This window comes from Haemaphysalis longicornis, unplaced genomic scaffold, assembly GCF_048455015.1.
Source record: "Haemaphysalis longicornis isolate Haplotype H1 unplaced genomic scaffold, Haemaphysalis longicornis Haplotype H1 scaffold_3, whole genome shotgun sequence".
Lineage (NCBI taxonomy): Eukaryota > Metazoa > Arthropoda > Arachnida > Ixodida > Ixodidae > Haemaphysalis > Haemaphysalis longicornis.
In genome coordinates, this window is record NW_027526335.1 from 74031741 (window position 1) to 74044144 (window position 12404).

Sequence of the window (12404 nt, forward strand, 5' to 3'; positions counted from 1 at the left end):
ACATGACTTCGAATAACAGGCAGCCGCCAGCGTCCACGGCCATGTCGGCAGGCTGTTTGGTGGTGAATCAATTACAGTAGCCGACATTTTTTGAACTCCGAAAATTCATACTTGCTGAATATTTCGTACATTCCCGAGGAACTGGCAGTTGTCGCATAGGAGTAATGACTCACGGATTTTTCGGACTGGTTTTCTGTTCGGATTGTTTTTCGTTACCCTTCAGGTCCGAAAAATCGGTCTGCTACTGTATCAGTTGGCGCCTGCTTTCGCCGGTAACTCTTGTTGCATGCATGACGGTGCTTCTAATAGACGTAAAAACGCGCTACCATGTACGTTTCGTCACACCCGGAAGGAGTTTTAAACACTCTGCATTAAACACGTCGCTCAGATGAGATTACGGTTAAATATATGAAACATGCTTAACCCTTCCCTTTGCTTCTGACATCACGCAATGGTGTCATGCTTTACGTGCGCTCTTAACAGATATTTTTGGTGTATAAACGTCTTTATGGCTGGGGCATACTGTCCAGCAACTCTCATATAAGCACCATGGCTTCCTTAGGAACTCAAGGCAAAATAGGCTGGTGGAGGGTATCGGGTCACATTTTCATGGGCAAAACGCGCAAAAAAACAGCAGCAACAGCAACTACTTCTGTTTTGTAGCGCGGTACTGAAACACAGCACAAGCGGCACCAAATTCAGGAATACAGTAATGAGGTGTATATATGCGTGCGCCGTCCACGACACTTTGGTGGGCTGCTTGGATGAACAGAGTGTGCGGATCACGGCATTTTTAAACAAGCGTTGGGGAGCATGTAAGTAACTACACCATAGTCGCCATTGTCTAGTGTCTTATGTACTTTGTTATGGCGTCGCCTAACCTGGTAGAGCCTTGCGTTGCGTATACTTTCGCGGACTTTCCAAGGTGGCTTATATCGGTGCTGATGAATTTACCGCGCCAGATGAAGTTGTCTTGCGTTTCGGATATGCTCAAGCGCTTACCACTATTAAGTTAAACGCCATTTTCGGTCAGGTGCCATCAATAAACATCCGCGCCACACTGTATGTGAGAGGCTAACCGGTCATTTCTTTTGCAGGTATGGAACCCCGTGAGCACAGTGTTTCCAGACTTTACGCACCCTAACTCTACCGAGTACTGGAAGAAGCAGTTCCGAGATTTCTATGCAGTGGTACCTTTTGACGGAGCCTGGATTGTGAGTACCGAGTTAACCGCATAGAAAGTGCAGCTGTGTGCTGCTTTGCACAGCGCTAGCTACTTTGAATGTGTGCTGCCTCGCTAGACTATTAGCAGCAGCCGTCGAGTCTGCACAGAACTTTATAGAGGTTAGGCATAGCATAACGCTTTGGTATCTTACGACGTCAACCATTAGGCGAAGCTTGATGCATAATTTGCACAATGAGAACCTTTCTGCATTGGGTACCTTTTCACGACGGTAGACCTCAAAGCATGACGTTATGCCTAACATCCCGCGTTTATGCTTAACGTTAACTAATATTAGTGTTAAACTCAACGACACTCCAAACAACGCCTTGGTCACTGTACGCAGTGCCGCGGATACCGCCTGACGATGTTAAACCTCAAAGCGTGATTATTAAGACGTGCTGTTGGGCGAGTTGGTTCATATTAGGAAATACGATTCGGTTCAGCAGAGAGTAGAACGGCGAACGGACAGGACGGGCGCCCGTTATGTACGTTCGCCGTTCTTGTCTTTGCTGCGCTGAACCTTATTTCCTCAAAGCGTGAAGTTAGGCTTAACATCGGACCGTCCCCTCCCTCTCCTACACGTCAACCAAACTAAGGGCCATGATACATCAGTATAATGCTTGTTCAAGCTGCTGGAACCGGTCGACAAGGTTGTACCTCAAACAGTAAAGTGAGGCGCAGCATCAGGTAGGTGCACTCCCACACCACTGAACGTCGAATCGTACGTCGGGCTGCTTTACAGGCATTTGAAAAATATTTGCCGTCAACAGGAATTTAGGAGCCGCGTTTATGGAACGGCGCCCTTTTCGTTCACCTTGCCACGCAATGCTTTCGCGGTAGGAAATCACTGGGTTCATGCCGCGCAGGACATGAACGAGCCTTACGCATTTGGCGGGGGCGCCAACTGCCCGCGGGATCAGAGAGTGGAGCGGCCGCCGTACGTGCCTGGAGGCGAACCCCTGGCCACCGAGACGCTGTGTATGAGCGACAAGCACTACATCTCCCCGCACTACGATGTTCACAACGTGTACTCGCAACTGGAAGCGAAGGCCACCTACCAGTGAGTTTTTGTTCCTCTCGTTGAAATCAGAATGCTTTCGCCACACTCTCTTCTGGGCGTCCAGCCAGCGTTATTGAACTTCAAAATTTACAATAATGAAGATCGACAATTCCTCTCGCATTGAACTGAATAAGGTGTCTATGCAATCTAGTTGATACATCGTCGTAGGAATTTAGCTCAAGCGCCAAGCACAACCCGAGATTAAGGACAAGGCATCTCTTTCCTTTCTTTATTCTTTTCTTTGCGCTTGGCGCTTGACTGACATTCCAATTCGAAGCTGCATGAACAAAGAAGTCCCGCCAAACACGGACGAGCCGAGGGAATTTTCCCCCTAAATGGACTCTGTCCGCTTTGTAGGGATTCGGCAAATGGTAACCGTGTGACCAGTACGGGCGAGGCATATCATTCAAGCCGTCATACTTTAGGACACCTTGATGCAAAGCCGGAATACTGGTATCGTGTTTCTGCCATTGTACTCCCTGTATTGGCAGGGCCCTTGTGGAGATCCGCCAGAAACGCCCTTTCATCATTTCGCGGGCCACGTCTCCTGGTCAAGGTGCCTGGACGGGCCACTGGTCGGGCGACATCGAGTCCAGCTGGGGAGACATGCGGCTCAGCATTCCAAGTATTCCTTTACAGCTCAAATTTATTGGCGGGTTTCATTGTTGGTGATTTTAGTCTTAATACGTGGACATAGACTCATTAACTCTAATTCACACCGAATTGAAATGAGAACTCGTAGGCCACGCAAGTTCTTGTGCGCTTAGAGTAACTATGGCCAAAACAAAATTTATAGAAACGGACACATCGCCTTGTAAAATTCACCAGGTATTTCGAATGCGTTTGCTCCGAGCTAGTCGTTGGCATGCGAGTAAATGTTACCGATATCCTGCAGATCCTTAGCGTCTTTTGAATGGGATCTCAGTAGCAAATCAGGTAACCTGTCAGGATGCATTATATACTTTGCATGCCCCACTCTCCTTGATACCTCTTGAAGCATGCCCACCTTCAGCACGTGTGCCGGTTGGCATCAACCCGTGTTCACCACCTGCCCACCTGTACACCACCTGTCTTCCACAGATATGCTCAGCTTCGGCATGTACGGCATACCGCTTTCCGGAGCGGACATCTGTGGCTTCCGGGAAAACACCACGGTGGAGCTGTGCGCCCGGTGGCACGCACTGGGGGCCTTCTACCCTTTCTCGAGGAACCACAACGACGTGAACACCACGGTGCGCCCATACATCGGCAGCTCGTAGGGACTGTTCGACTCCTGAGCGCATGCTCCATTTAAAACAAGATTCTTTACACCGCGAGGCCCGTGGGCGTATATGTTTGTTGGTACCCTGAGCTTGTGGTACTAAATAACGAAAGTTCATTGTAATGGTAAAGCTCCTGTAGGCGTATGAGTACCGTCGAAACTCTCGTGGCCTCTCGCCCTTTCATGATTTAATCCATCTGAGTTCGTAAAAAGTATGCTCGTGCAAAAAAATGTAACATCATCTTTGTTGCGTGATTTCTAACATTTGGAGAATGTGCTGCTAAGCGACTAAATGAACACAAGAAATCTGTGTCTTCTTATTACGTTAAATCAATGCTGACCACCGAAATTAATTAAGCAAAACCTTGTGTATATATAGCTCCGCAACAATTGTTCGCCTAGCGTCCCAGTAGTTTGTGCATAGACCTGCTGAAACGACCCATTTGAACTCCATAAAGCCGGGTAGGTGTTCCTTCAGAAAGTGCGTACCAACAGTTAGTGACTGAGCGCAAAGAAGCTGCGCACTAGTACCGATGTAATGAACTGCAGGTTGCCGGATAGGCCTCGAAAACTTTTTCTGCACTGATAAAAAAAGCAATCTGGTGTGTTACCTTTCCAGTACAGCTTTGATTCCTAGAGCGGCAAAGCCAAAAAAGCGGACCTCTGCCCATTATTTTGCTTTGAAAGACTGGGCCGCGTCTTAAGATGATGAGCACATGACGTGAGGGTGACGAGGAAGTGAAAAGATTTTATGTAATGCGCGCCGGACGAGGAACAGAGAGCAGATACCTTTGTGACACCTTACTGCATGATGAGTTATCGCTAATTATTTTCTGCTCGGCAACTCCTGCATGAATTCGTCCTCGGCTTCAATCTACAGGATCAAGACCCCTACAGCATGGGCGATGTCGTTGTGGAAGTGGCGAGGGAGACGCTGGCTATTCGCTACGCCATGCTGCCCCACCTCTACACGCTTTTCTACAGGAGCCACGTCTACGGCGATACAGTCGCCACGGCCCTTTTCATTGAGTGAGTGCTGGCTGCCAGTGGTCGGATACTTAATAAGCGTATTAAAAGAAAAAAAAAGATTTATGCTTTGAACACCCTGCATTGAGCTTTAGGTTTACTTAAGAAAGTTTCCTCCTTTTTGTACGTCTAATTGGGCTCAATGTTTAAATGTAAGTTAATTTTATGTAAGTTGGGCGCAGAACCTTGGTGATAACATTCAAAAGTTAGGTTAATTGCAAAGGAAATGTTTTTTTTTTGTATTTAAAGGCGTCCTGAAATACCTTCCGCCGATGCATGGATGTACATGTAATCAAATAAAGCAATGTATTAGCAATTTTCTCCTGCAAGAATTTTGTTAAAGCGATGAGTATTAGCTGAGAAATCGTAAATCAAAAACTGCGCATTATCGTCGCGCCTTATTTCCTCCTCCTTTCAACTATTTCTTCGCTGTTCCCTCCCATGATGCTGCGCTCCTCGGCGGTGACGTACTTCCGCTACTGCGCTCCTCAGACTGCCGTCTGCTACGGGCGAGCTCTTTCGGCCTTTTCATCTTTGTCGACACCATGGACATGGAACCCGCACACCGGTCAAGGCTCGAAAAGCGAACGAAAGGCCTGGCCACATGTGTGCGGCCTGGCCTTGCCCTTTCGCGGTGTACGTTGCTGCAGTTGCTATCGGCGCCACGTGAATTTTTATCGGCGGCGAACTCGCGGCCGCATTGGTCGTGCGCTCGTTCCCTTTGATGCACCGCGCACTGTTTATCCAAAAAGCCGTCTCAGATGTGGCCCCGCTGGTTCCGGGTCTTATTTTGCGGCGGTGGTAATTCCTACCGGCGGCATGTGAAAAAGACATTTTAAACCAACACAGAACCCGTGCCAAAACGCGCCGGATCGGATCGCTTTATCAGCGGCGATGAACGGGAAGCCGCATAGCAAACCAGCGCCGCACTCGAGCAGCGAGCACCCGTGTTCTGACAAGCTGCACCCATGTGTTGCATTCAACACTGTCGGGAAAGCATTTGTTTGTACTTGTTTGGATAGTCGTAAAATGTCCATGCACTCCGGCACTCCGCTAGCAGATCAGCCGGCGAGTCATTTCGCAAAACATTCGTCAAATGGCGCCGTATGCATTAGCCTGTCGCTACGCAAAACTGATGAGACACTCTACTAAAACTCCCCTCGCGGTGTTTACGTAGCGGGACGCAAAAATTTAGCGTTTAGCATATGCAAAGGCAACAAACGCTGTACTAAAACACTCTATTAGCAGCGAAATTGCGTGCGTGCGTCAGGCCGCAACATGGCGGCAAGTAGCGCGAGATGGAGGAAAGATTTTTTTGCTTCTGAACCAAGTTCTTTGCCCCTGTGTTTTTAAATACGTCAAGTGGTTAGCACGTCGCCCTCACGCAGCTCTGTATCGTCGTAACATCGCTGACTGTCCTAACGAAGCTTGCAGCTAAGCCGAGGCAGCGACCGAAGCTGTGTGTGTGTGTGCATCGCCTCCTGTGTTGTGGACGCGTTCGTTTCGCGATGAAATGCGACGTTGCACTTCTGCGGGTGGATAGTGCTTCCCATGGCCTGGATTATCTTTCTCGAGCGACGTACGATTCAACCTCGCATGGGGTATGTGCAGTGTTCCTGGCTAAAAGCCTTCTCGGCTTGCGCTCCAGAGTTAAGTGACTTGCTGTTCGTCCCCGCAAACCGGGCGCGAGGTGAGTGCCGAATTTACGACTGGCAGGAGGAAGCAACCGGTCGTTTGTCAATCGTGGTTCAGGCTTGCAACGCATGTTGTGACGTTGTGTTCGTTCGAAACGCATCTCTGGATTGTTTTGAAGTTGAATAAAATGTATGCGTCAAACCCGGGCATTCGGCTCAGGGTTTGCGATTTCACGGCTCTGCGATTTCACGAAAGTGCCGCGGGGCTTCGACGCTTTCTTTGTGGTACGTATTCACGTAAGATAATATCGATGTTGTGTTATGGCCGTCATTCAATATAAACGGTTAAGCGTTTGTTTGCACTTGTTTCGTTTGTCGTAAAATGTCCCAGCACTCCGGCACTTAAAAGAGTAATACTTGGCACAGGTGACGTTGACGACCCAATCTATCGATTGCACTAGTTCATTTAGTGTGCTCAAAACGCCTTTCAGGGCCCCTTTAAATGCACCAGTTGAGCTAATGCAAGTCGCCAGCTATATTTTCAGCGTCGCTGACTGTACCGATGAACCATTCTGTGTTTCCATTGTAATTTTGTTAAATGGTTTTCTGAAAACATCACCGTTCGACGCATTGCAAAATACTTTGTCCGGTGAAGAAGGTAGTATGTGGCTAAGATAGGATACCATGGAGCAACGCCGGATGTTGTATGACTGGATGGGTAGGGCGGAATAGCACAGGATTAAGATAGGGCAGCTTACCATATAATAGGATAAGGTAGGCCAGCACAAGGTAGATATGAAATGTCATGAGACAGGGCGACTTAGACCACCAGCATAGAATGTAATGGAATGGGATAGAAAGGCATAGGCCAGCTTAGGACGTATACGACAGGACAGAGTACGATAGGGATGGCACAGCCTATGATGGGATAGACCGGATAGGAATAGGACAGGACAACACACGAGTGGAAGAATAATAGAGCAAAAGTAAGATGGGAAGGGCAAGATTGACTACAGTGAATATGCCTGCAATAGTTGAAAGGGCCATTGCAACGACTACCAAAAATGCAACCAGGCTGATGATATGGCTGGTAAATTACGAAGAAGGAAAACATCAGGAAACGAGTGCAACGATACGCAGGAAAACGTTAGAGTTCCGACATGACGTCGTCACCTGAATAAAAACGGCTCTGTCTCACAAATATTCTAATTTTTACTTCAGTATATAAATAACCCAAAAGTATTTAAAGCAAATACACGTAACTAATGAAGGTGGTCTTAACGAAAGTTGACCGCTATGTCAGGATTTACTAGAGACAATTATGTTCATGTTTAGATTTCCGGATGACCCCAACACGTACGAGATTGACGAACAATTCATGTGGGGATCGGGACTGCTGTTCTCTCCCGCCCTGTACGAGGTGAGTGTCGCATGTACGACACTGGCAAGTTCATGTGTAACTGCATGAACATTTTCGCCATAATGACTTAAGCCAAAAATTTAGCTTAAAGGGGCCGTGCAGACAAAATACAAGTTTGTTTTGTTCAAAAGATTTGGCCACCAGCGCTTCTCCGACACCAAACGATGCTATTCACTGAGAAATCAAACAATTTAAGCCATAATTTTGATTATCCCGCTGTTTTCGTGTGTTTCGTGACGTCTGCGATGACGTATCCCAGGCAAGTACTGAAGCGAACGTAAGTATCCTGACTACGGCGGTAGCGAACTCGGAACGCCTTGTTTACTGTCAGTCCTCCTAGGTAACGCCACCATACCGCTCGAGACAATTGGCCACCCTCGCGGTAGCATTTCGGCTGGCGTACCCGCAAAATCTCCCGCCATTTTTCGCGGGGCTACCATGGTTGCCAGACCAGGACTTCCCTCTGTTGATTAGCTTGCATCATAATACATTCGTGGGTACTACAAACGTATTGGGGCCCGTTTATAAAGGCCACGGATCTGTCAGCCCGCTCTGGTTCAAACCCATGCGCGCTCGCGCCGCGGGCTCGAGCTCGAGCCAGGGTTTTTTTTTTTTTTTTTTCTCGCTTCGTCACCACGGGAGGTACTACAAACGTATTAAGGCTCGTAAAGGCCGCGGATCTGTCAGCCCCGCTCTGGTAACAAACCCCTGCGCGCTCGCGCCGTGGCTCGGGCTCGGTCCCGGGTTCCTTCTTTTTTTTTCTCTCTCTCTCTCTCTCTCTCTCTCTCTCTCTCTCTCTCTCTCTCTCTCTCTCTCTCTCTCTCTCTCTCGCTTCGTCCCTAGGGGAGGTGCTACAAACGTATGGGACCCGTAAAGGCAGTCCGTAAAGGGGAGCGCAGTCTTGGTATGGCAACCATGGTAGCCCAGTGGAAAAATGGCGGGAAATTTTGCGGGTACGCCAGCCGAAATGCTACCACCCTCGCTTTGTTTTTGACCGGATTGTACCTGGATAATGATTGTTACAGTTGATATAATTGTTTCGCGAAACACTGGGTACGCTCGACAAACGGAGTCACAGAAGACAACGTCGCTAATGCCAGTTTGCCAGTGTAAGCTCAACGCGCCGGACGGCGGCGCAGCTATAATCGTCATAGTGTACGCAGTGCACACTGGTGCTTCTGTATGTACATGGGCTTTCGTAACTTCTGTTGTTTACTCCGCCATTCCCTACTATAATTTAAGGTCAAATAGCTCGCTCTGCAAGCTCATAACCACTGTTTCATTTGCGTTGTATTTGCCGTCCTCATCGAACCACACAGCTGCTCATGGATTCTAGTGCCGGAAATGATCTAGTGGGTCGCATGGCCGTTTTCGTTTTTTTCTAATTATATAGATTACTTGAGTGAAGTTAGTGCTAGTGTTATGCTAACGAACCAATCTTTCGAATGTACTAAACTTGCACTTTGTTCGCATGACCCCTTTAATCCGCGAACTTAATTTGTAGACGGTTTTACTCGCACGTGTAAGTCACTCTGAGGTCAGGTACGACTGCAGGAGCTTGCAAGCATGGTGCTTAAATTAATCCATAAACTGGACTTTTCATATCACCCCGATGCTTTTATTCCCTTATATTTAATGCACAGCCTTCTCTGGATACTACGCACAGATTGCAGCTCATGGTACGTGTGGTTCCAAATGCGAGCTCATCTCGCCCCAGACCCCGTTAAAGTAAGAAATTAGGGCCTTTGTATATTGACGTGACAGCTTATATTGTCCTTGCACGATGTTCTTCCTGCGATGGGTTTGTGTAGCTGACATAAAGGGCTGGGGCGCATAGCAGTTTTTTCGGTCCACAGTACAGTGACATGGTCCTCGTAAAATCGGTTTTCTCACACCTCATCTGTGTATGAAGTGAATCTTACCTTAAACACCTATTGGAATATTTTGGAATGTGTTTTTTCGAAACGAACGCGTGTAGCGCTGTGAAACCTACATTTCCGGGCCCTGGTATATAGGAAAAAAGCACAGCTTTGTAGTTCCACGCCTTCACGTGAATAACTAAAAGATATTAATAAAAATCACAGAGATAACGACGCTGTCTTGGTTAAAAACAGCGTAGAAGAAAGGCGAGATAAAAGCAGAGCAAAAACAAAAGATTGAGAAAAGTGTTTTTACTCTCGCTGCCACTAGCAGCGCCAACACAACACAACACAAACAAACAAAAACTCGCGCCAACAACGGCTTTCGGCTGGCGCAACCACACTGATCCGGTGAGCCCCGCCACGCAGCCGGGAAGGAAAGCTCCCTGAAGGCGATTCAGCTATGAATGCCCCGCTCACAATTCCCCAATGGAAGGTTTTGACCATTTTACAACGAAGCTGTTTACGGCTACTTTCCGGCGGCGGTCCATGTCCGCCCGTCTACGCGTCACGTCGGCACACACACACACATATTTCGTCCCCAGTTTATCTCGAATACTCTCTACCTCTCAATCTAATTGCAGTTTTCTTGAAAAAAAGTTACAAGTTAAATTAGCAACTTAAGTCAGCTCTATCAGCACGCCGATTTTTATTTAGTTGTCACGATTAATTAGCAGTAAAGCTGCAAGCGTTACGCAATTTTCGTCTGCTGTCAATATACGGCCGTTTACGGAGGGAGTATCGTTAGAGAAGCCGACTGTAACCTTGGTTTTATCGAAAATATACCCAAACAACTTATAGCAAAGTCGGCTGCTAAGGCGGCTTTAACATTTCGCCGAGTTTCGTGTACACTCGTCATATTTACGTATTTCGCGGTGAAGTTGTAGATATTGTGGAATTTTCGTCTGCTGTAAATACTTGGGCTACTGCGGGAGGGAAGCGGACAGCCCCGTACTTGTGCGCTGGGATAACACTCAAGCCGTTCCAAGTTTCATCAAGCTAATTAACGAGCAAGTATGCTCAATCGCACATGACGAACGAACGTGTTTTGTTTCATGTACTCATTGGACTGTGGCAACGCATATCGTCGCTTGAGCTTTGCTGCCCATCCTGTTTCCCAGAGTGGAGGAGCTGATGAGCTTTTTTTGCCACGCTACTTTAATTTCGCTGCTGCAGACACGTGGGGAAGTACTCTACCACGAAGCGCATATCTTGTGGCAAATGGTTCTAAGACAAGGCACTAATGACTCGATCAGGAGAAAATATGAGTGGTTAATTCCCTTTAACTGCATATGGAAATGCTGGGAGAGCACTCCTTTGATTTTGAAATTATAGAGAAAGAGAGAACGAGGAAAAGGTTTGTCTTTTGCTCGAGCTAACATTAGGCATCATAAGTTTTTGCTTTCAGTTACCTTGCGGGCGGGCAGCGTATTTACATAGCGATTAAGAACTCGGCCTTTCCCATGGGCATAATGTTAGTGCACTCGGAGACGGCTTGTTGTTCGCCCTAGAATTGATGCGATACGATATGATTCGACAAATCTCACGAGACATCAAGATAACGTGGGACACGTGCGGTTTGTGAGCAGCATGAAACCCATCACAGACGCACACGCAGGGACTCGCACTAAGTGTCGCGGCCAAAGAACGCGGTCAATAATTCTGCCTGCAATTTTTTTTTTTGTTCTACTGCTTCAAAGACTTATGTGCATCATAAGGTACGAGGCTGCCTTGAAAGAGAAACAGAACTTTTTCGAGCGTGAGTGTGCTTTTTAATTTTGTTTCAAACTTTCGGTACGCCAATTAGCGCTTTCTCAGCGTATGCGATACGTGCGATCGCGTAAAACGTAATTGGGTGTTGGTGTGCTACCGAAAATACAGGGGCAGACCGAGGTCAAGGCGTACGTTCCCAAGGGCACATGGTACGACCTCATCACCGGTAGGCGCTACGACCAGCCGCTGGGAGGATACCAGCTGTTCACTGCGCCCATGGGCGACAAGAACATCCTTATTCGCGGAGGGCACATCCTTCCCCTGCAGCGACCAGCTGACACCATCAAGGCGAGGTAAGGTCTAAATACGGAGAAAACGTCCCTCTGAGAGTTGCTTCCTAAGCCGTTGCTTCAGGTCATAAGGTTTCATACTAACATACACCATAGAGAAATCTGGCGCCACTGTCTAGGGAAGCCGCGCTTCATCGAGCGTTCCGTCATGTGCCGGGCAGGCGCGTTTCACTTGTCCTTCGCATGGCTCTAAAACTGGCGGGAAAGTTGCCTCTGACTGGAAAAAAGCAACAATATTACTGCAGAAGAATAATCAAATTTGTTTTCCTATTATAAAATAAAGCTCCAGAAAGATTTATCTACAAGTAATTATTTCGAAGCTTCATGCAAGATGAACAAAAAAACCATGTTACCCGTTTTTGGTGATTGTGGCTTCGAGACGGAAACGAAGCCATGTGGCTAACCCACCCAAGTCGGCGAGGAATGTCGCTAGCTGCAATGGCGGCTTTCACGACGGCCCGCGACTGCAACGCCAGATTTCTCTCTAGTATATATTAGTATGAAACTGTATACGGTTCGGGTAGCCTATAGTTACCCCCGGGGCTGTTCCATTGAGAGAGAAAAAAGAACTTGGCGGATCGCACATGCAGGTGGCAATCGATGTGGAGTGAATCGTCAGGAGTGTGCTTTTAGTGGACATCATCGCCTGCATGTTTCTACCGTGGACATAGATATCCTCGTCGTCGTAACGCTGCGCGGAAGATTCTTAACCACCGTTACATTCCGGCGGATCAGCATTCATGCTGTTTAGACGCGACAAGTCCCAAGCGCTGGGAATGTGATACACGCATGCGCT

General features: G+C 47.7%; 1 protein-coding gene across 2 annotated transcripts in view; it reads left to right on the forward strand.

Annotated features, from left to right (window-relative positions):
• Positions 1-12404, forward strand: part of LOC144174635 (lysosomal alpha-glucosidase-like) — a 49156-nt gene that overhangs the window by 23256 nt on the left and 13496 nt on the right. For both annotated transcript variants that reach the window (XM_077703420.1, XM_077703421.1), the window contains 7 exons: positions 1098-1214; positions 2092-2285; positions 2777-2910; positions 3366-3517; positions 4427-4575; positions 7542-7626; positions 11427-11611. In XM_077703420.1, coding sequence (XP_077559546.1) covers positions 1098-1214; positions 2092-2285; positions 2777-2910; positions 3366-3517; positions 4427-4575; positions 7542-7626; positions 11427-11611 — 1016 coding nt within the window. The remainder of the gene's footprint in view (positions 1-1097; positions 1215-2091; positions 2286-2776; positions 2911-3365; positions 3518-4426; positions 4576-7541; positions 7627-11426; positions 11612-12404) is intronic.